We start from the raw sequence: 24,286 nt of genomic DNA on the forward strand, positions 1-24,286 counted from the left end.
ATAATATTTTGAAATATTATGAGCAAGCCTTAAATACTGAAACCATTTCATCCCTCTTCACTGCCAAATTAAAAGATTACAGATCCTGAATTTACCCAGTCATAATTACAATTTGAGAGGTTCTTCATTTGCTATATCCAAGTTTTCCACCCCTAATTATGATCACTCTAAAAGCAAGTGAAAACATTACATTTTATTACAGATTGCTGCAACTCAAAATTCTGATTGGATAAATCATATGAAGTCTGACACATATTACAAATATTAATAGGACAAAGTTTTTATGTTGCTTGAGAACTGTGAACATCCACAACTGATAAACTATAATACATGATTATTATTGTTATACTTAATGTTATATTGAGCAGGATGTCTGTTATTAAATTCCTGTTTCTTACCATTTAATAAAGCAATAATCTGCTTGAGATCATGAGTTCAGCGATTTCACTCCAAATCTTATCAGCACCCTTGACTGACAATATAATCACAGTAATGCATGTCTCAAGTGATCTGTGTTCATTATTTATTCTGCAGAAGTAGGAACGAAGACTGGCACATCTCTCACTGGAATGAATGGAAGATCAGTTTGCCATGTTTTCAGTGATGGCAAATTAACTGATAAAAAAAAAAAACAGTTCCTCAGTGAACTACTTACAGTCTGATTTGTCCTGCCCTGCTTCTTTGAGCTGTTTGGTTGAGAAGAGTAAATCTGATCTGATTATTTTGTCATAGCCTGCTATTTTTCAAATTGCCTACATTTTACGGCATCAAATAGAAGCTCCATCTTTCTAACACTTGTCCTCAGTGACTCACTGTCGTTCATATCAAGTTTTAAACAGAAGTAATTTATGCAGAAATCCAGACTATTCTACTGAACTTTATTCATTCCTGCACTGATGAATTATGGTGTGTGTTCACTCTATAATGTGTGAAATGTGTGACGCAAAAACCCTGATGTACGTCACATTCACCCCTTAAAATAGGTCAGTGACAGATGTGCTTTATCAGGAGCTGATGCAAATTTAGACTTTACAGGAAAACCATGGATGTATTGTAGGTTCTGTCATTCCATTTCATCTGAATAGTCTGAATCTACATAAACCCTGATTCTTTGTGCAGGTAAACGCAGGCGTTACGGAGTCTGCTGTTCGAATGATAAACTTACACGTTAAGTCTGAACGTGAAAACATGATACTGTGTTCAAAACTCCTAAATGAACATATTAACCTGACACTTTCTCTCAAATAGCCTTGGTTCAAGTTCCCACCTGATTCCTGTCTGTGGCTGTGTGTTTGTGGGTCAACGGTGTTGTTCTGGGTCTGGGTTTGAGTCATGAGCTGCAGTGGGTTGAGTCACAGGATTACTGAAGCTGCTTCTCTCCTGCGCTCAGACGTGTTTAAAGACGTCTTCAGACGAGCAGCAGCTGCAACGCTCTCCGTATGATCCTTCAGTCTCTTTACACTTTTTCTGCAGGATGAAGAGTATAAGGAAAAAACAGACTTTGATTCTTCTCATCTCACTGTGCATGTCTATGGGTGAGTTACTGGGTGTTTTACCTGTTAGACACGAGCCTGTGGTCTGTGTGTAATCAGCTTCAGACTGTGATTGTCTCAATAATCCTGTAAGTATAATGGAAGGAGTGAACCTGTGTTTGCAGAAGACAAAGCTGTGCTTTGGAAATGAGCTACTTGTGTGCTTTAAAAGACACTTTTAACTTGAATCATTAGAATTGGCATTAGAACTATTGTTTTATTTTTGGAGCAGTTACCTAAAATTCAGTGAAAATGTTTCATTACTGAGACTGAATTTCATCTGAATTGATCCAGATGATTTCTGTGTCAGTGATTTCACTCAGTGCTTTGTGTGTCCGGAGTGTGTCAAACCAACAATGACATCACAGCGGTACACTTGTGTGAACATCATCATGTTTAATACTCAAAATGTTTGATGTGTATTTCCATGTCATTTGATGTAGAGTTTCAAGTATTTGTCTTTTTCAGGGAAATCTGACTTTGCACCTTATTTCTATGATAACGGGGCTGGAAGCAGCAACGGAAACATGGCGTTATTCAGTATCGCTGAAGACACATCCATTGGTTAGCATTCACTTGTATGATGACATGCTGTGAGAGAGGGAAGGATAACGGATAATACGACACCAGATAAAAGAACATCACACACCTGTGTGTACTTACTGTGTATAAGCACAGATTGACTATGTCATATTGAACTGATCACAGAACACAGATGAGCCAATGAGCCAAATCACTCTGCTCATGCTGATTACATATTTGTTGTGTGCAAAAATTCAGATATTAAGCTAACTGTAGTACAGTATGAGGGACAGGGAACTGTTTGCTGTGACTTTAGGGTTTGATTCTCTCGATAATGACGAGTACATTTAATGCTAGATGAACTGCTGGGGCGTGTCTGTTTATGGTGGTTATGGCCCTGCTTGTACTACAGTAACAAATATGATCATATTTATTATTTATTATTTATTATAATTACACTTTATGGTAGTGAATAATGCATTTAAGATAATGTATATACGCATAGTTTGACTGAGATCAGGTGTCGTTCTTGCACAGGGACTCACGTTTACACGCTGAACGGCTCTGACCCCGAAGGGGAGCCGGTGACCTACGGCGTGACCTTTGATAAGGGCTCCAAAGAGTATTTCAGTGTCGAGCCCAAATCGGGGAACGTGACTCTCATCGAAACACTGGACAGAGAGGTGAGTGCTTATGGTATTAACAATGACATAATATAAGGGCATAATTCAGGAAAACACCAGCAGAAGTCAAAGATGTCTCTATTAATAATTCACTTGTTTTCATTGTTCAGGTTCAAGATGAGATCGTTGCATTTGTGACCATCACAGATGGGAGAAATAAGGTGACAAAATATGATTATGTTTACAGGATTATTTCGTAAAGCTGAAGTGTGTCATTGTTTGTATGTTCAGCTAGTTTGTGTACTGTAAGTCAGTCACTGGTAGTTTGACGTCCTGCCGAGTGAAATGCTGTGTTCGACTGCATGCACAGATGAGTTCTGTCCCGTACTGTAGGTCTCGGTGGCGTACATCTTTAAAATACCGCGAGAACGATTTTCGAGCAGTCGTCGCCGTCAGCACAGTTTCTCTGATGGCGAAACAGCTGTTTCACGATCCGTCAGACTCACAGACATCAAACACCCTCAGTTTAGCTCAGACATCCAAGATTTTATAACAGTAAATCATCTCATCTTAATCTTATAGTATGTTTACTAAAATAAAACTAACAAAAATATAGAACCCTACTTCACTGGTTTTTAAATAATGTTTTGTGTTTAGGATAGTTACTGTGGAATGCATATGTTGTTATTTTATTAGGATTATTATATTTTGGTTATTACCTACCCGTGCCAAAATCACACACAGCTGATTTCTTAAATTATAACTGTTCTTTAATTATTATTAACACCATAGTCTTCTGTTCATTATGCGTATTGTGTAGAATGTGTTTTAATGCCTATTTATGGTCTATGTGCAGTTTGTCAGGTCAGATTTACTTTATCCCTCGTTTCTCCAGGTTGTAGAAAATGTTCGAGTGTTTATCACAGATGCTAATGATGAAAAGCCAGAGTTTTTGAATCTGCCGTTCATAGTGGACGTGCCCGAGGTAAGAATGGAAAAGAACAGACAGTGTCATCGTAAACTGCCAGTATTGTTGTTGAAGCGCTGAAGTAGTTATGCCGTCTGTGATCTGCGTTGAAGGACGCCGCTACTGGCAGCAGCATCTACAGAGTTCAGGCCATCGACAGAGACCTCGGATCCGGAGGAAGTGTCACCTACTACCTGCAGGTGAGACGAAACAACTTCCTGTGGCGTCACACTTTTAATAATGTAGTCTCTTTCTCAAGGGAACGAGTTGAAGATGATAATCGCTGAGGATATTTGAGTCTCTAATGCCAGCGTTGGTAACACTTTAATGAATGAACTACACAGGAACAAATGACTAATGCACTATTAACATTCTAGTAACTACTATTAACTAACAAGAAACTCTGACTAACGAATCAGTAAGTCATAGCACTCAGTTGAACATGGTAGTTCACTATTAGATAATCAGTAATTAACTACTATTTTCTCATATCTCCCAGAGAACTACTAAGAACTACTATATACATGTTCATAATTAGTGCAAATAATGCAAAATGTATAATTAACCCTAAAGTGAAGATCATGGTAACCCACTAGTAATGACTGGGGTATTACCAAATACTTCGGAAGGAATTACTAATTATTTGGATCCGTATTCTAAGATCATGATAACTCCTTAGTAATGACTAATGTCATTAAACACTATTGAGGTTTTTGTGAGGTTCTGGATAGTCACACTTCCAATGGCTTTGGTAACACTTGAGTCGTTACTAGTGGGTCACCATGATCTTCACTTTAGAATACGGATCCAAATAATTAGTAATTCTTTATTACGTATATGGTATTACCTGAGTCATTACTAGTGGGTTACAATGATCTTCACTTCAGAATTAATCATAGCTATGAATTATAGAGCTATGAAAAAAATAGTAGTTACTGATTGGCTAATAGTGAACTAACCCTTTCAACTAAACACTATTACTTGATGCTCAGTTTGTAGCGGATAGTCACGGGCCTCAGGAACGCTGCAGTCCTGCGCTCGTATCGCTGAACAGATCGTGACACCAAAGTACCATCAGAAAATGTGCTGCTACTGGATTAAATTTCAATTACATTTAGGCAGGTTGAGGGCTTAGCCTGGCTTACCTCTGCGCCCGGCCACATGTCGCATTTGTTAGCACTCTGACAGCAGACGCTCGACGCACAAGGCATCCGAGGTCAGTTTCATCACATCAAAGCGAGCGGAGTGTCCGGCCCTCGAGCGCGTGTTTCTCAGAGGGAAAACATGACAAGTGAATGTCTGTCTTTCTACTTGTTTTAACAACTTTTTTTTATCATTTCTGATACAACTACTATGCATGCCATTTTCAGAGCTCACATTGATTGAAACTGCAAGGAAAATTTGTACTAAAAATCAAATTTACCACCACAGGACCATTTAAAGTGGACTAGTGAAAGAAATGGTGACCAGTGATGCCATCTAAGAATGGACTTCCACATGTATTTGATCTTAAAGTCTTGATGTCTTAAAGAAACATGTATTTGTCCACTACCTGTGTATTGGTACTGAATATGGGTGTGGTTTCCAGATCAGCAAGTCTGACTAAAGCAGCTGTGGAGAGACTGCAGTCCATTATCTAGTTCACCAGTCCGGTGTGTTCGGGTTTTCCGCTCAGATTACCTACAGTGTCACGGTACCAAAATTTCAATAGTCAGTATCAATAGTGGTAAAATTCCATGGTTCTCGTTTGCAATTTTGGTTGCATACATAAAACTACTGTAATTGCTTTATGTTAATTTTTTTAAAGATAAAATAAAGTGTTTGTATTAGTGTTATAAATTCTCGTAAGTAAATAAGTTAAAACATTAAACTTTGGTTCTCTTCACACAAAACAGGGAAATGTTTGAAAGCAGCCGTCGGTCAGTCGGTACCCGATCGTTATATTTAAAAAAGTATCAACACTACTCACCTACATCCCACACGATCTCATTCACATGTTTTCACATAAATGAGTTTTACAACACGAGTTCAAGCACTAGCAGCAAATAATCATCACAATATCATCATTATTCGATCTAAACAGTGCAGAAAGTGCATCAAAATTGAAACCATGTATGCTGCATACTTCATCCAACAAGCAGTGGTGATCGTAGCGTTTCAGATCGATTCATTGTGTGAAATTTGCCATTTGAGAGTTATATTAGATGCCATCTTTTGGAACAGATTGCTTCATGAAATCTTTGTCATTTTGGCTTTGTGTTTGATTCTGGGTTTGAGAGATGCATTATATGTTTCAGGCAATCTGTCCTATCTTCATCAGTTGTCATTTCGTTTGCAGTCGACGCCCAACACTAAGTTCACCATCGATGGTCACAGCGGGGTTCTGCGTGTCAGACCCGGCGAATCGCTGGACTACGAGCTCTCCAGGACTCATTTTGTCACAGTGGTTGCAAAGGTAAATGACAGACTCAGCCGTGTGAAATTCCCTCTGGGGTTGTTTGCTTTGATCTTTCCTAAAGGCATTTATGTTGTAAAAATGAATTGTACGTGAACTCCAAAGATGAGAAGAATTTTCTCATGTGGCCGTTTAATCAGTAAGTGCCAGAACATCAGTGTTGTATGTCTGTTTCAGGATGGAGGTGGTAAATATCATGGGAAATACCAGGTTATGACCTCCACGGCCATCATAACCATCAATGTCCTCGATACCCAGGATTCTCCTCCAGTTTTTATTGGTACTCCGTATTTTGGATTTGTCTATGAAGTCTCTGTACCAGTAAGTATGATGTTATGTCCTATATAAAATTCTGAAAAAAACAGAACTAAACATTCCAACTCACCTTCATTGTGCTTGTGTTCAATTATTTTGTCAAGAAATCAACAGAATTTTTCATTTAGGGCTGTCACATTAAAAAAAAAAACTGTTCTACTCATTCTAACTGGTTAGTGATAAATGAATGCTAAATGCGGTAAGACTCCAACATACCAAAAAAAAAAACGTATTTGACTGTATACTTGACTGTGACTAAACGAGGATGCCCAATAACTGAGCTTTTATGATGATGCTTGTCTGTTTTGTGTGAAGGGTTCAGAGATATTCACTGTTTCAGCCAAAGACGGGGACCAGAACAACCCCAGCGCCATCCATTACTCCATTCTGAACAGTCAGTCGCGTTATCGTTTCAACTCCAGAGCTGAACAATCATAGTTTAACAAATACTTCCATCTGTAATATCTCCTGTCTCCTCTTCTGTTCACAAAAGGCAGCGACGGCTTCTTCAGCATCAACAGCACGAGCGGCTGTATCAGCTTGACATCATTTCCTGTACAGCTGAGGAATGAGTTATACGAGTTAAAAGTCAAGGTCGTCTCTATTTATAATATGAATATCACTAAAGCTTGAGTAAGTCTTTCTTGTTAGCATCATGCATGACACCATAAGACTTCTTTTGCTTTAAATCTAGGCTTCAGAGGTTGGACCCGACAGGCGCCTTACTGACTACACCGTGACCACGGTCACTATTCGTGTGGTGGACCTTAACAACCATCCACCCACATTCTACGGCGAGAACGGTCAGCAGAGCCGCTTTGAGCTGACCATGTATGAGCATCCGCCGGAAGGAGAGATTCTCCGCGGCCTGAAGATAACGGTCAACGACTCTGACCAGGTGCGCGGTGAACACAGTCTCTCGTGAAACTTCTGCTTGTTTGGCTGCGTACACCCGGGGTTAGCAAACAGAGCCAATAACGAGAGAGGTGTATTCCATTTAGATGAAATGAATGATATTCATCTACAATTTGTTATTAAGTTATTGAGAGCTGTAAATACTAAAAGAGTGAGAATTAAAGTCAACAGAAGAACAAGGCAGCAGTGCTGTATTTCGTGTGCGAATCACAGTTTTAGTCTGTTTCGTTCAGTCGTAACAAGTGATTGAGCGTCTAACAGCTCACAGACTGACGCTTTCAGTCCCTCACATTTCACACACGAACCACAAAGTCGGTGATGCGCAAACGGCGAGATTCACACACACACACACACACGTTATGGCACAGCGAGGTTAAGGTTGTTGACGTGCCACACAAATGATTTACTGCTTCTACTGTTACGTCCCCAGTTAGATTCCGAGGGGCAAAAGGGAAGTAACGTTTTAAAGTAAAGGTTTGAAACGTTCTCCGTCCCAGCACTCAGTACACAAATTAAGATGCGAGTAAATTTATTTAGAATAAACAAATGATGACATATATGCTGCAAAATAATCTAAAAAAAAAAAAATCAACATAGAAAGAAGCGCTTCTTCAGGATCGTGTAAAACTAAAATAACAAACAAAACATTAATACCTGTCAGAAGGAAATCTAGTTAACCTCCAAAGAAAATAAATACAAATAAACAACAGAATGATACCTGACTCCCTAACTAGCAAAAACAGGAGAAAATGAGGACAAAAGAAAATGGCACCCGACTCCCTACTGCTCCAAGACTCAAAAAAAAAAAAAAGAAAAAAAGGCAAGCGACTCAAAGCTGTGCACTGCAGCCGAATCACATTAAAGTTTGGTTTTAAATTTAAGCTTAACACTTAAAACGGCACACTACAGCCATAACACCAACATTACACTGAAAACACACCAACAAGAGCAACACACTGGGACTGACAACACCTCAATACACTCATGCTCTAAGGAAAAGGAACCTCTCACTGGCTCACTCTCTTGATCTTCTTAATGGTTCCTACTGGTTCTTCTTGACATTGACGAGGAGCAGCTGGTGGGTCCAATCACCTAGATTTGGACAGGGAGGCGCACAGAAATAAATATTATGATAATATTTATGATAATAAAAGACAAATTCATACGTCCTGGGATGTAACATTGCCTGTTTTCTAGACTAATGCAATAAATAAACACTTATAAGAAATAGTACTTTATTACACTTTTAAAGAGTTTCTTCTTTTTTTGCAAACGCTTTATGTGTTTTTTCTTCATTAACGTTCCGTATCCTATGAACTCTCCTGTTCTCATTCAGGGAGCAAACGCTAAATTCAGGCTGCTGTTGGTGGGACCCTCTCGAGTTCTCCGTGTGGTTCCTCAGACGGTTCTCAATGAAGCCCAAGTCACCATCATTGTGGAAAACTCGACTGCCATCGACTACGAAAAAAAACCAGTTCTTAACATTCAAGGTCTGATTCAGATCTTTCATTTTGTTCATACTGACAGTACAGCATCTTTTAGCTGAATGTTTTATCCTGAGAAGTGTGCGTGATGTTTTGCAGCTGTTAGCGGTGGAGATCGACACTCCGGAGCGCTTCAGTGCCACCGCGGACATCGTGATCAATCTTTTGGACACGAACGACAACATTCCAAAGTTCTCCTCCGAGTTTTACATCGCCAGGATCCCTGAAAATTCCCCAGGAGGCTCCAACGTCGTCTCAGTGACCGTAAGCAGCTTGAAATGATGTTTAACACTACAGAATGAGCTTTCCCGAACAAGTAATCTCAAGGCACAGGAATATTTGCAGCTCTGGGCCTAATGTTGAACGGTTTGGTGTGTTTGGATGCGTTCTGCGTCTGTGTTCGTAGCGCTGATGCGTATCTGCTGTTTTTCCAGGCGACAGACCCCGATTCAGGGCTTTGGGGAGAAGTCAAATATTCCATCTACGGCTCTGGTGCTGATCTGTGAGTACAGACTCAATGTATTGAACAGTACTGTACATTATGCAACGCCATGTTCAGAGTTCCAACAACAGAGATTTTCTGCCTTACATAAAAGTTTGTTCAGTCATCTGTTTGGATTAAGTCTTAATTAAAGGAACACTCCACTTTTTAAACAGTTAAACAGAGTTAAACAGTTTTCGAATTCATTCAGCCGATCTCCGAAACGCATTTTTGAGCGAGATGCTAACGGTCTAATCAAATTCAATCATCTATGCTAAGCTATGATAAAAGTGCTACCGCCAGACCTGGAGATCGGCTGAATGGATTCAAAAACGCTAAAACTCAACTGTTTAACTCTAGGGGAGTTGGAAAATGAGCCAATTTTCAAAAAAAGTGGAGTGTTTCTTTAATAATAGACATCAACAGATATTTCTAGAAGTAAAAGACATCTTAAAGGGTAATTCAGCTCAAACAGAAGGGGACCAAAACTCAGTGTCTGTGATTTTAATTGGACGGTGTGTGACGTTCTCACACGTTGCTTTAGTTAAGTCAGTCGTATGCTGGAGTCCAGGGTTAGAGGTCAACTTCGGGAAAAGTGTCTGGAGGTTTCGCTTGTTTTTATAAGGCTGGTAAAGGACTAAAGGACGCGCACAAAACAGCTTACAGACAGACTCCAGTGAGGGAGCCGGCTAATCTTGTAATGGGATTGGGGAAGTAAAAATAGCGTCTCCACACCCCGCCAGTGAGTCAGGGCCCAATTAGCGAGCGATTTGACAGCTGGAGGTAGAACACATACGGGTAATGCAAAACCTGTAAATTTATGCCTTGATTCTTCCCCAATGCAGGAGGCAAATTATAATGGTGTGAAAAATCGCAGCTTTCTGGCTGACTGTTAATTTTCACATGCAGAGAGTCACACTGACGAGAATAAAGCGGCCGATTAAAATCCAGACTTGATGACAAGCTCTTATGATGGTTTTAATATCAGGCACACACCCACATGTTTGTTTAGATCCTAAAACGACCAATGAACAGAGCAACTGTAATCCATCATTGAGATGCTGAAACCAGTGGAGGCTTTATTCGTCTCATTTTTGGACCCTTCTCAAACAAGAAGCATTAGGTAAACAACATCTGTGACGTTCACTGCGTCATTGTTCTGAATAAAATCTGGTGACCGTTTGTCTGTTTCAGGTTTCTCATTCACCACACGTCTGGCATCGTTTACACGCAGCCCTGGGCCTCTTTAGACGCTGAAGTGAAGTCCAAATATAATTTCTATGTAAAAGCTGAAGACACTGAGGGCAAATACAGCCTTGCAGAGGTTTTTGTCACCGTGCTTGATCAAAATGACCACCCACCAGAGTTCAACCACAACTTCCTGGAAAAGACCATGATCATTGGGGCGCCAGTGAAAATAGAGGTTTGTGGGCTGGTAGTTTGTGTTCTCCAACAAAACTCTTATTTTGAGGATAGCCATCTGTCTTACGTCCCAGTAGATTAGACCAATAATCAAAAGCCAAATCTCGCAATGAGCCCGAAGGCCAGAACTCCCATGATCCCGCAACCAGCTTAAACTTCTGCATCTGCGAGCAATTTTACTGAACAATATTCTCACCGACGGTGATTGTGAATGAAATGAAACGATGGTATTATTTGAACCCGATTCTGGTTTGTTTTCAGGCTGTGGATGAGGATGCAGAGGAGCCCAACAACCTCATAGAATATTCCATCATGAGAGCCGATCCGAACAACATCTTTGACATTAACACCTCCACGGGAGAGATTAAGCTCAAACCGTACATCAAGTCTATGGAGATTGTGCAGAACATCACCAAACAGAAAGACTGCAGGTGGTCTGTGGTGGTTCAGGCTCGTGACCGAGGGTCTCCATCCTTCAGCACCACGGCTGTCGTGAAAATCGACATCACGGAGGCGGTGAGACGAGGCTCGCTTTATACGTTGCTGTGTGCGCTGAGGGATTAAAGCAGCTTTTAATGGTTATTTTTGTGTGTGTGGAGAATATCATGTTACTACCATGCTAAATGACCAAAAAAACATAAGCGCTCTGGATTATGATGTGAAAAAATTCCTTGATGTAAGAATATGGAGCTTATACAGATCAAACTAACGTAGTATTTCACAGGACATCCACAGTGCTTTTTCATCCACGTAGTCATGATTTAAGAGTATATCCCTGTTGTGTACGTAAATGAAAATGAATGTTCATTCTGTGCTAATTATTAACAACACTTTGTGTGTGTGTTTTCAGAATCGGCTCAAAGGGCCCATGGCTTCCTTTCTAATGCAGAGCCGAGATAATCCAATGAAAGCTCTAGGCCTGGCCGTTAGCGTCATTACAGTAATGGTTTTGGTGACGGTTATGATCTCCACCATCATGTACTTTCGCAACACAAAGTCCAACAGGATCACGCCAGCACGTCGCATCATACGCAGGAGGCCCAAAGAGCACCGGCGCTGGACCTTCAGGCCACGGTTTGGACACGGCGACCAGAGCTTTGGAAAGTTCTTCATTGACAGCGACACCGGCGACAACCACAACGCAAACAACAACAGCTCCAGAGCCAAGCCGCCTGCCCCCAGCGCTCCCGTCCTACCGCCTCCGCCTCCGGCACAATCCAGGCCGAGCGAGCGGCCGCGGTCCGTGCCGACGGTGTCCGGCGCCCTGGCCTCCAGAAACGCCAGTCGCAGCTCCAGCTGGAGGACAAGCAAAAGCACAGATGGCGTCGAAAAATCTGGCCAAAACAAAGATGGCAGTGGCATCAGCTCCGCTCTGGTGTCTGAGCTTAAAATGAGAATAGAACAGAAAATCATTGAGGCAAATCAAGGCTATTATTACTGACACGCTGACCTGTGTGATCCGACACGTGTGTTTTTGATGGACCGTTGGACATTTGATGTTATTACCAACAGCTCGCTGAGAAGAATGTTTCTTTTTTTTTGTGAAAGTGTTTTTAAAGTGGCCATCTGGTTCACCTGAAGTGTTTCTGTTTTTAACATGCCGTACAGTCATTTAAGATCTGGCTTGTATTCTTACAAGAAGAAAATACCTTACAAATGCTAAGAAACTTGCCAGTACTGGTCTATGCACATATTGTATGTGTTTATAAACAGAAAACAGCTCATCAGATGCTGGTTATGTCAGTAATGTACACCCTCAAGCTCTTCAGTCTTGCTGTGCTTCTTAGACCCGTTTACGCATGAGTTCAAGATCTGCGAAAGTGATGCAAACTCCACCGTAATCTCATGATTAGCACCGTACTGCCATCTTTAGGTTTCATTCAATTTAGTTTGAACAATCGAATCATTACTACATGTAAAAATTCAGAAGAACTTAAAAAAAAAAACCTTTCAGTTTTTAGTACTGTAGATTATTTATGTCGTATTGTCTGACTGTATTTCTTGCTTGAACAGCTTTTGCCTTGAGGATCTCTGTAAAAGTCTACGGACTGTATGGACATCAGACTCTCATTTGTAGTTATCGCTGTAAAAAATCCTTTTTTTATTATTATTGTTATTATTGTTTTGTAAAGACAGTTTTTCACTGATATTTTGAAAGTTATTTTATTTTCCTGTACATTTTCTGAGAAAGAGAGCAAATGAACAGGCATGTGCTATTTGCTGTAGGGCATATCCGAAATTCAAATGTGTTAATCATGTATCATCATATCACGTCTGTGCTACAAATGAATTTAGAAATAAAACATTTTTAAGGTGTTATCTAAAAAAAATTAAACCTATGCCATTGTCCTGCTATTCAGTTTTCATTGTTACTTTTACATGGACTCATTTACCAAACTTTTTATTGAAGGCAACTTAAAAATGAGGCAAAACAAGTGATTTACAACAGAAAAGCAAGAATATTTGCAGTGCAGCAATACTGAAGTTTAAGAGTAAAATCAGAGCTTCCTGCTGAAAAAACATTTACATTGTTGAATAATAATGTAAACTGATATTGTACTGATATCCAGCCCGTTCACGTCGCTGCCCGTCATAAACACACTGTACTTCACATTTTGTAAGTGGGAGCAGGTCACTGACAGAGAAGCAGCTGGTTCCTGGACTGATGTAAATGGGTGCATCATAACGGCCGAAATAAACCGTTTCCGCAGGTTTCTCTGTCAGTGCAAACCACTCGACGGTGATGCCATAGATGGTCTGCTTGGCTATACTTATGAAGATGAAGTTACCTGTTAAAGTTGTTTGCGTCCAAGAGTGTAGCTCCAGCGGACAAATGCTTCAGGTCTGGATTTCACCGAGCAGCTCAGGGTGACGTCTGACCCTACAGGGAAGGCAGTGTTAGTTTGAGGAATGGATGTTTCTGGATTCATGCATGTCTTCAGTTCCACCTCATGAAAAAACTTTCCTGCTCTGGATTCAGGTGCTGAACATCTCATATACGAGTTCATCAGGATTATCGGTGGGCTGATCGTGTTGATGTATTCAGCAAAGCCTGGAAACACGCTTATTCGGTTGTGTTTCAGGTCCAAAATTTCAAGGTTCGGTGTGTCCTGAAAAGCAGTCCATGGTATGGAACATAACTGGTTGCCCTGTATGCGGAATTCTGTCAAGTTGTGCAGTCCCTTCAGGCTTCTAAAATCCATGAGTGTTTTGTTGTTCAAATTTAGCCACAGGAACGCCAAGGCACCGACTGTAGAGAATGCCGCTTGTGGGATTTCAGTTAGGATTTTTATGAAATTCTCAGGAATGTTTTGTGGGATCCTTCCTAAGGGAAGCTCCGTACATAACAAAGACCTGTACATTAGCAGGAAAAATGAACCATCTTGGTCTGTGTTCACAGGAAAACATCAACACACTTTTTAAAAGCTGAACTGATCTAGAGACAGAGTTACTGAGTTATTCATAGTAATTCTACCAGCCTAAACCAATGACGCAGCTGGTCAGGGAGCAAATGATGCTTCGATACCATGCTTTATTATTTTTACAGATGCTGCTCAGCAGTAAACAATGTGCATGATCAAATTAAATGGCTTATTTGGTTTTCTTCAGTTCTTGTACAGCAATGAATTACTGAACAGTTTAAAAAACAAGGTAAACAAGTGTGAAGAGATATGAATTCTTGCTGTTATGTAAATAACTTCAGAACAGAATTACATGGATGTCAAGGATGTCAGACAAAAAACGTCAAACACGTATTTTCACGGTGCGGCTGCTGCAGGCCACATTTACCAGAGACACGGGCAGGTCCGCATGAGTGATGGCAGTTCACTGGCTCAGTGGGGTTAATCCTATTATCCTCAATGCTCAAACTTCATCGGAAGTTAGGGTTAATATCACTTCGAACATTCAGACAAACTATGAATAGCACAGCTGTCGTGTTTTCAGATGCATCACTACATGGACAAAGAGGAAACATTCAGAAAACAAGAACCATATAAAAATGATTTATTTCATCATATTTTTAAACACGTTTAGTAAGTACAGACATCAACATACTCCTGATATGACAGATTATAAGCACAGTTTTAAGGTTAAAGTGGAAAACAGTTGCCCCAGTGCACTTTGTATAAAGAAAAAACAAGTAAAAAGGAAAAATGATTAAGCGTGTACATCACTAACCTCCCTTTTTGCAATGTCCTGTCGGTCTAAACAGAAACTCTCAACTTTAGACAGATGGGTATGTTGTGCTGAACACAGAAATTTCATTGCAGAATATACATGACACATGAATCAATGATAAATATATCACTGGAAAAGTGCATGACAAAAATAAAAAGACATTATTTCACTCTTGTGTGATAATTTTCCCTTTTTGAACACTGACCTTTCTCTAAGGTGGTTTGTGCCTTTTTCAGGCTGAGAAAGGACAAAGCTGATATGTACTGAAGCTTTCAAACGCATTAAAAGTGTCCAAGAGTGCGCTAGGCACAAAGAGTTGTGTGAAAGAGGGCGAGTCGTTGGTCTGTCAGCAGAAGTACTCGTTGGGTTGGCATTCGTTCCTGGCCGTGGCCTCCGAGTCCACGCTAGAGCGGGCCGACAGCAAGCGGTTGGACTCATCCGGGTTCAGTCTGGTGAGATATTCCCCCTCCAGCCCTTTGGCTTTGGTGCCCGGAGACAGAGTCTCAAACGTTACGTACGAGTCTTGAATGTCTTTGGACTTCCTGCCCATCAGTTTCTGCAGCCTCCTCTTTAGCGCCCCGCAGCAGACGATGAGGGTCAGAGGAACCGCAATGACGCAGGCGACCGTGATCACGACCACGTTGATGAGCTTCTGTGTGCCACTGGCGCTGGCCGCCTCGTCCGTGGAGAAAATCACACACTGCTCTTTCTTGGGGATGAGTCCTTTCACACACACGCACGCTATGTATTTGGTTTTGGGCACGAGGCCTTCGATTGTGGCGCGGTTCTGGCCCGGGCCGACGTTAATGCGACGCATGTCCCGCTCCCCGAAGACGGCGTACAGAACGCTGAACGACGTGATGTTGGTGGCGGTGGGCGCGCGCCAGTTCAGCGATACCGTGTGGTCCGTGTCACCGATCACTTTGACCGACCGAACCACTCTGCGCTCTGGGCCCTGCTGAAGGGAAGACGCATTAGCCTCGAGATTACTCAAGACGTCTTTCTGAAGCTCCCCAACGCCGCTGTCTGTTTCCGTGGCGGCCGCGGGTGGCGCTGTGGACTTCGCTTTTGAAACGTTTTCAGAAACACTGTAGCTTTCGATCTGGATGGACGACGAGACTTTGGGTCCGTTTAGAGGCTCGATAATGGGCACGGCAACTGACGTGGCAGGCGGCACGTATCTGGCGATGAGTTTCTCTTGATACGCCGCTCGGCCGAATCCGCCGTTCTTCTTTCCGTGACTTCTCTTGGCGACCGCTTCGTCGATTTGCCACGTATCAGAAATGACGAGTGAGATAACGGCGTCGGCACTCCCGACAAAGTTCGTGGCTCTGCAAACGTATTTTCCCGAATCTCTGTACGAAACAGCAGGGACGCTGAGAATGGACCAGATGATCCCCTCTTTTGAGACTTCCTGTTGAACTACAAGATCAAACAAAAAACACTCACTTTAATATTAGTTAGTTCTGAAGTTTTGCATCTACCTGTGCAGTACAGTTATACATAACAGTAATCACAACATATTTGCCGCTCTCTTAATACATAAGCAACAGATTCCATTTATTTAGCAGACGTGTCAGCCACGCTGCGTTAATTTAACAGAAGCAATAAACCAAGAAAATTGAAAATGTCAAACGCACCGGTGCCGTTCATGGGCTTGCCGTCGGCTCGCGACCAGGACAGCTCCGGGACGGGCACTCCGATGGTCCCGCAGCGCAGCAGGACGTTGTTGCCGATGGAGCTGCGGACCCTCGCGACGGCCGTGTGCACGCGGGGAATCTGACACTTGCGGAGTTCCGTATCGGAGAAGAGCACTCCAGACAGACTCTCCGGTTCGGCACAGCGCAGACGCGTATCGATGAACGCCACGGAGGAAGAAGGATATTTCTGGAACTGCACCAGATCAAAGAGGCGACAGTCACACTGCCAGGGATTGTCATGGAGCCCTGCGAAAGAACAGACGCTTCCGTCAACGCTTCTTCATTTGTCAATGACTGAGACCGTACAACTGAACTGAAAGTGCAGAAACAAACTCACCCAATATCATTTTGGAATTCTCCATATCCTGAGGAGGTTTCGGAGAGAACCATGAAGTGAGAACCTCCGCGGGAATGGTGGCCAGACTGTTGCTGGACAGATCCAGGTAGGTTAAGTTTTTGATGTAAATGGTTGCCTCAGCTGGGATGCTGCTGATTTTATTGTTGTGCAAATCCAGAAGCCGAAGGTTAGGCATGTCCCTCAGACACTCCCACGGGAAGGAAGTGAGAACGTTCCCATCTATCCGTAATTCGTCCAAGGCATGAAGTCCACGGAAACCGTCCACGCTGAGGGAGGAAAGCGAGTTGAAGGATATCCACAGGTACTCCAGGCTACTGAGGTAATGAAAGGTTTCGCTGGTGACGCGGCTGATGGCGGTTTTCTCGATGCGGAGTTTGGAGGTGTCCGACGGAAAGTTGTTTGGGATGACAGTGAGGTCGGGGTCGTTACACAGGACGCTCCTATAAAAACACATCACACGGGTCAAGTACTACCTCCTTTCGTTGACATATTTGATGAGGCCAGTCACGTCATCACAATCAAACACAAATAACAGTTTTGCACTTTGAAATGACAATCAACATTTGTATAATGTAGTGCTGAGACATATTTCTTTTGACTACCTTTTATTTCTGATCTTACTTTTACTGTGTATTTTTATCATGATCATTACTCTGTGTGTGTGTGTGCGCGCTAGAGGCCTGAAACATCCTGCAACTAACAAGCAGAGAAGATTAAAAAGCACACACACGTTAATCCAGTGACTAAATAAAGAGCAGAGACAATCTGGCATGTCAATAGTCTGCAGACAACGGTCCACATGAGACTTTTCTACAGGATGGTACCAGTCCAGTACATGAAAGTCCATGTGAAATCTTACCTTGACTTGGAGCCGTCGCTCAGTTTGTGGTAGAAGCAGCTGCATTGAGCAGGACAGGTGCTGCAAAGCAACGGAAAGCAGCACAGCACCAGCGCAAAAGCCCAAAACGCACGGCCGGACGCAAAAACCCAAAAGCCCAAAACACACATCTTCTACGCTCTGGCTTCTAGCTACTGTCCGAATGTTTTGTTAATCACGCAGCATCTCTGTGTCTCTCTCAAGCACTTTCTGCTCGCTCTGCTCCGAATCCCCAGATAAAAAGGATAGAGCAGATTAGAGGAAGGACTAGGGGTATTTTCATTTACACGATTATTCCTTCCTGGAAGCCCATAGGCTGTGCGGTTGTCTTTTGTATATATACAGAACGGACATTTCTTTTTTTGATTGGAAGGTTAATTTTAGACCTGGGATTGGACAACAGTTTGTGAATTCACAGCATTTTATTGGTGAATGGCTTTGTTTTACTTGATTTTTTACCAGACATACCAAAAGTAAATCATGCTGTGGGGAGGAAATGTCCTATTTTTTTGTGATGGTGCTTTTTAAAGGTTACTTCAGTTTTATAATAGACATAGAGATGAAAAATCAGGTTATTCTATACATGCAAAACATCAATGTTGTTAGTTTGACCCTTGGCTCCATACATCGAAACTGCAAGTGATTCAAGGATGAGCATGAATATTCACGTTTGGCATAAAGCTCAGTGTTTATGATGCATTAAATTGATGCCTATTTCATATTTTTTCAGACATAATATCTTTTCTATTGTATCAACTTCATTCACAGTCCAAGTTATAGTGGTTACCTAATATTATAATCTTTATTGCCTGTCTGGTCTATAATGCGTGTAAGACTAAATAAAAAATGCTCATGGCGATACTTTAACATATTAAAAAAGCAGCGTATGTAAGCATTTAGAACACCTGGTGGCAGTATTGAGCAAAAATCTTCATTTGGGACAATACCAACATTTGTGCGTATGTTTGTTCAAAATATATATATATGTGTATATATATATTGCTTAGTACATACAAAAATATTTCTATAGCATAACAAATATTGATTATATTTGTTTACATTTTGTGTCAAAAAAAGGAAATGAGGTCCAGAGTTCATAATGGATCTCCACACCAATCACCGTGTTCAATCTAAAAATAAACTCACTTATATAAACAGATCAGAGTATAGAGAGCTAATATCGGAGTTCTCAGGCTCATTCAGTGCTGTATATTTTAAATTATTCGTTTAACAGACATTTTTATCAAAGCAACTGAAGCAACAACAATCGAATCATCCTGAGGAGAAAGAACAAACGCTGCTCTGAAATGTTTTGCTCTGCGCTCTTTAGAGAGTTTAGAGAGATTACAGTGAACACATGAAGTGTATATTATTTCCCAATGGCATTAACCTCTGAAATCTGAGAACAAAGAATTTCTTTCCCAACTGCAAGCTTTTGCACCCGAACATACTGTGGTGAGACCAGCACATTATACCTCAGACATTTCTTGGAGTTACTTTGTTGTTGCTTCTGTTATAGTTGCTACAATTTCATTGCACCTCAGCTTTTAGAATACAGTGGGGGGTTTTTTATCGCTTCTCAAGCATATAATCGTAACAACAACACATTAATAAAAATGTAGTAAAATTAATGGTCTGGTTTCATAGGGTTTAGCCTAAAAGCCAGGATTAGGTCATAGTTCAATTAGGACATTTAAGTCATTTTTATAAACGTGCCTTAGGAAGAAAAAAAAAAAAAAAAAAAAAAAAACAACATTAATGGTGTGCATGTTGAGACAAAAAGGCAGTGATATATTTTAAGATCAGCCAGATGAAACAGCTCAGACTTATATTTTAGTGTAGGACTAGGGTGAAGTCGGGGGTATGAGTTTTAAGAAGAACGTGGCAGCAGATTATAATCTATTTCCTACTGTTTTTTATGATGGACACAAACATTTCATTTACAAGTATTGGGAATTTTGGATGAGCTGGCTGTGGAATTACAATTAAACTCCTTCATGACAATGACACTTCAGTGATAGACAGGCTCATAATATAAAAGCACTGATCACTTGTACAAATATTTTGCAGCTACGGTATTTTGTGAGGCATTATATTTCATGGTTGTTTACGCGTGTAAGTTAGGGTTAGGGTTAGGGTTTTTTTGTTTTGTTTTTAAGCAACAGTAAAGCTATGGAGTCGTAAAAGGAGGAATGTGATCGTGTCCGGCTCTTAATGCGCAGTTCAGACGCACGACTGAGGCGAATGAGCGCAGCAGATCTGATTTCACAAACTTTTGCGGTATTAAAACATTCTTGCGGGGATTTTAGAGGCTTTAAATCTCGCACAGGAAATAAACAGACATATAAAGGCTCGCAATTGTAACGCAGCGGTCAGCAGCGACAAATATCTTGGAAAATGGCTTCATACACGTTACCGGAGGGATTCAGTGATTTTGACATGTTCGCCTTCGGCTCCGCGCTGCTGGTCGGCGGTAAGTGATGCTGATCGATCAATCAACCAATCAATCAATCAGTCAGTCTGACCATTCATCATTGCTGGATAGTTCTCCATGAGTGAATGTATTTACAAACATGACTGCATAATTGCCTGTCTGCAACTGATTAAAATGTCTTATTGATTAGTAAAGGCTGATCAATCGATTAATAAGGGCTGCTCTTATTTATCGTTAAGTCTTCCACTAGTTTTTTGTTGGTGTTATAGAGTTCACAAAACCTGTGCATAGATTTAAACAAATCCGAAGATAACTTTTTTTTAAAAGAAAAGCTTCGTAAATAAACAAGCTTAGTTTCTGAATCTAAGGAAAACATAGTCAGTACCGTGGTATAATGATGGTACAGTGATAGCATCTGCTTATTGGTACCTTCTCGTTAGGGTGGACTTGGTAATTCTTCTAACAGCGTTATGTATGGTTTTGTTATGAAGTATTATGAATTCTGTACAGTCTGAATATCTGAATATTCTCTTCTAGGTCTTCTCGGTTTCTTCCTTAACTTCATCTCGGTCGTGGCGTTCCTCAGAATCCGGGAGATGCAGACGCCCAATAACTTCTTCGTCTTTAACCTGGCTGTGGCTGATCTGAGCCTCAACCTTAACGGTTTAGTGGCTGCTTACGCTAGTTACCTGAGGTGAGAATGACCATCTGAACTATAGAATGAATCCAATTGAACACTTGATACTGAAATTTAGAAAATCACAAATTGTGTGAAAAGCTGTGGCACAAGTAAATAAAAATGAATTATCTTTTAGATGACTATTTCTCACATAGTTATGAGTTTTCCCTGGTGAAAAAAACTAGCATGTGCTGGTAGCTATGTTTTGATGCTGGGATGCTGGTTAGGTATGTTTTGTTGCTGGTTTAAGATGGTCCTTAGCTGGTTTATGCTGGTCATGTTGCTGGTCAAGGACCAGCATAGACCAGCAAAGGACCATCTTAAACCAGCATCAAAACATAGCTACCAGCATATGCTGTTTTTTTCACCAGGGTTGTTATTACACACAAGGAATTTGACTTGAAACAAATGTTTCCAGTAGAAACACGTAGTTTCAATGTGAAAACAAGAAATATCGAATGTATGAATGTATGAATGTATAAATGTTCAAGCACCTGTATGTATTTGTGTTTTTTTTTTTTTTTCTTCAAACTCTTCGACCTCTGGAAGATACTGGCCGTTCGGGTCGGAGGGCTGTCAGATTCACGCTTTTCAGGGAATGGTGTCGATTCTTGCCGCCATCAGTTTTCTCGCTGCCATTGCTTGGGACAGATATCATCAGTACTGTACCAGTGAGTACAGACCGAGAACATCTGCCATCCATGACAATGTTTCTTTATGATCCTTCATGTTGACACGCAAGATATTAATGGTGCCCTAGTTTCTGTGAGGCTTGCATGCAGTTCGTCAGCAGTGCTCTTCAGGGTTTAGTGGCTTTTATGATCATTTTAATACGGTTTTGCCGCACTGTCTTAGCTGACCGGCTGTAAATTGGGAGATGAGTTCGTTGCATTTGTTTCCAGAGCAGAAGATGTTTTGGAGCACGTCTGTGACCATGAGCTCCATCATCTGGATTCTGGCCGTGTTCTGGGCGGCTCTGCCGCTGCCGGCCATCGGCTGGGGCGTCTTTGACTTCGAGCCGATGAAAACATGCTGTACGCTCGACTACACGCTGGGAGACCGGTACGTCCATCGCACACATGAGACCGCAAGCACGCGGACAGACTCTGCTCTAGTTTCTTTGTTTCGTAACTCACGCAACTCAAATCGAAACACAACAATGCTAATTTGAAAACGACAGCACATTACTCATCAGAAATCATGATAAGAAAAACATTGACAAACAATACTGTCTGCCTGGAAATGAAATGATTACTTATCATTTTGAATATTGTGATGTGAATTTGCATGCAAGAGTAATATGTTGTTTTGTTCTCTTCAGGAATTACATCAGCTACATGCTGTCCATCACTGTACTGTATTTAGCATTTCCTGTTATCATTTTGCAGTCGTCCTACAATGCCATCTATGCATATTTCAAAAAGACGCACCACTTTAAGGTACTCGCACGCTCCTGACGCTCCAGTTAGATACGCGACAGATCTTCATTTGCAGGAAATTTGTTGTCGCCTAATATGAGTTCACTTTACATTTTTCATAAAGTAAACTTTTTTAATAATCATATTTTAGATTCATTTTGGTATTTATTTATGATACAGTGTATCATTTTTAGTAATCGCTGTCCCCTGTGATGACTTCATTTTCAGTTATCATTTTTTATGACCAAAGTATTATACCAGGGGTTCTGAACTCCATTTTCCTGCGTAGTTCAGCTCCAACCCTAATCAAACACGCCTGAACAAGTTAATCAAGGTCTTTAGGATCACTAGAACATTACAGACAGGTGAGTTTGAGCAAGCCACACTCTGCAGGAAAATGGATCTCGTGGGCCAGAGTTGCGAACCCCTGGTATAACCAGTGACCGAAGACGCATTTTGTGCGGCAGTTTCAACTAAACCAAATGAAGTTCATGCTTGTGAAGACTGTGTTACTCTGTACGTCACGGATGCTCAGCGTTCGGTGTGCTTTATGGTCTCGTTCTTGCACTAAAAAGCAACATAGCGTCAGATATCTGCTTTATTTTTTGTGATGGTGTAGATAAAAGCGTGATTTGAGTATGTCAGCGGTTCTTCCTTTCTGTCCTGCAGTTTAACACCGGTTTACCTCTGAAAGCGCTGTTGTTCTGCTGGGGTCCGTACGTACTGATGTGCACGTACGCCTGCTTTGAGAACGTCAACCTCGTTTCACCAAAGCTCAGAATGGTAAGATCAGAATCAAACACCGGTGATCCTAAAATCTTTCGTTAGCTCGGTAAATCATTGTGTTCTCGTGTTATCATTCAGAAATCTCAGTATCGTCTGATTGTGAATCCTCTAGGTCCTCCCGGTGCTCGCTAAGACGTCTCCAATCTTCCACGCCGTCCTGTACGCGTTCGGTAACGAGTTCTACCGTGGAGGAATCTGGCAGTTCCTCACTGGGCAGAAATCTGCAGACAAAAAGAAATAGGAGCGATCTTCAGCCATGTGATGTTGTATTCAGATGAGTCTGTGAGAGTTTACCCATGATGTGACCGTAATTCAGTGTATATGTCAAATCAGTGCCTAACACATTTGGAGATATTTGTCTGGAGTTTCACTTAATGATTACTGAAGAACGACAGATGAAGCCTTATTTCAGTATCCTGGCGTGTGAGAGATGACTCGCACAGTTCATTCAGGACACGATAATTCAGCAGTTTCACTGGTTTTGCCTCATTGTTGCTGTTGACCAATGCATCAGAATACAGTATTCTTGTGTAAATCTATGAAGTAAGAGGATTTTTCTAACCAAAACTTGAAACCAGTGAATGAACCGCTAATAACAAAAGGGCCTTTCACTGTTAATCCACAGAATAAAGCGTGAGGCACAAGACAGTTTGTCACGAGTGAACTTCACTAGAATCTGTGAAGAGTCTGTTGACATCATGAATTGAAACGCAGATGTTCATCTCCTTCACAAACAGCCATCTGACTCAATAAATGCCCTTATTCCTCTTGTGTGTTAGTTAGTTAGTTGTTTAGTTAGTTAGTTTGTTTGTTTGTTAGTTAGTTAGTTAGGAGTCCAAATGGCTAATGAATGCAGACACTTCTATTCTAATCCATGTTCACTTATTACGGGATCGCTGCGTTGCTCAGGCGCTCACTGACGATCACAGATCTTCTCAGTCTCCAGCTCCGATCTTGAACCGGTGGCTAATCAACATGCACATGTTGGATTAGAAATTCTCCAGGGTTTTATAATCTTCAGTAATTCTTCTGCACAAAGAGCTGCTTTCATATCAGTAGATTTGGGTTTCTGACGCGTGTCGAAGACCAAAGAGGATCAGGAGAGCATTACTGCAGCCGGTCACGGGGTGACGGAGCGG

The 24,286-nt window shown here is 41.3% G+C and overlaps 3 protein-coding genes across 4 annotated transcripts; 2 read left to right on the top strand and 1 right to left on the bottom strand.

The window, feature by feature from the left end:
* Positions 1-1,354: 1,354 nt before the first annotated feature.
* On the top strand, positions 1,355-13,076 carry LOC127173695 (cadherin-related family member 1). Its single transcript, XM_051123614.1, is given in 18 exon segments — positions 1,355-1,535; positions 2,001-2,096; positions 2,592-2,737; positions 2,848-2,898; positions 3,573-3,662; positions 3,758-3,844; positions 5,983-6,099; positions 6,277-6,420; positions 6,730-6,808; positions 6,908-7,008; positions 7,109-7,312; positions 8,666-8,806; positions 8,808-8,819; positions 8,913-9,077; positions 9,248-9,315; positions 10,489-10,717; positions 10,978-11,232; positions 11,567-13,076. Coding segments are annotated over 18 exon segments (2,637 nt in total). The 5' UTR covers positions 1,355-1,474; the 3' UTR covers positions 12,158-13,076.
* A 1,603-nt stretch (positions 13,077-14,679) lies between these two features.
* Positions 14,680-17,961, bottom strand: lrit1b (leucine-rich repeat, immunoglobulin-like and transmembrane domains 1b). The gene is made up of 4 exons (XM_051124221.1): positions 17,813-17,961; positions 16,933-17,393; positions 16,536-16,841; positions 14,680-16,317 (listed from the first exon to the last, which is right to left on the bottom strand). The coding sequence occupies exons 1-4, from the start codon at positions 17,959-17,961 to the stop codon at positions 15,242-15,244; spliced, it is 1,992 nt and encodes a 663-aa protein (XP_050980178.1). The 3' UTR covers positions 14,680-15,241.
* Positions 16,837-23,793, top strand: rgrb (retinal G protein coupled receptor b). Of its 2 annotated transcripts, XM_051124760.1 has the most exons (8): positions 16,837-17,038; positions 17,111-20,303; positions 20,802-20,958; positions 21,493-21,614; positions 21,846-22,005; positions 22,265-22,382; positions 23,031-23,144; positions 23,260-23,793. In XM_051124760.1, the coding sequence occupies exons 2-8, from the start codon at positions 20,228-20,230 to the stop codon at positions 23,386-23,388; spliced, it is 876 nt and encodes a 291-aa protein (XP_050980717.1). In that variant the 5' UTR covers positions 16,837-17,038; positions 17,111-20,227; the 3' UTR covers positions 23,389-23,793. The 2 variants fall into 2 exon arrangements, with proteins under 2 accessions (XP_050980717.1, XP_050980718.1); XM_051124761.1 differs by lacking the exons at positions 16,837-17,038; positions 17,111-20,303 and adding an exon at positions 20,315-20,714.
* The last annotated feature ends 493 nt before the right edge of the window (positions 23,794-24,286 follow it).

This window comes from Labeo rohita, chromosome 12 (genome assembly GCF_022985175.1).
Source record: "Labeo rohita strain BAU-BD-2019 chromosome 12, IGBB_LRoh.1.0, whole genome shotgun sequence".
NCBI classification, from domain to species: Eukaryota; Metazoa; Chordata; class Actinopteri; order Cypriniformes; family Cyprinidae; genus Labeo; species Labeo rohita.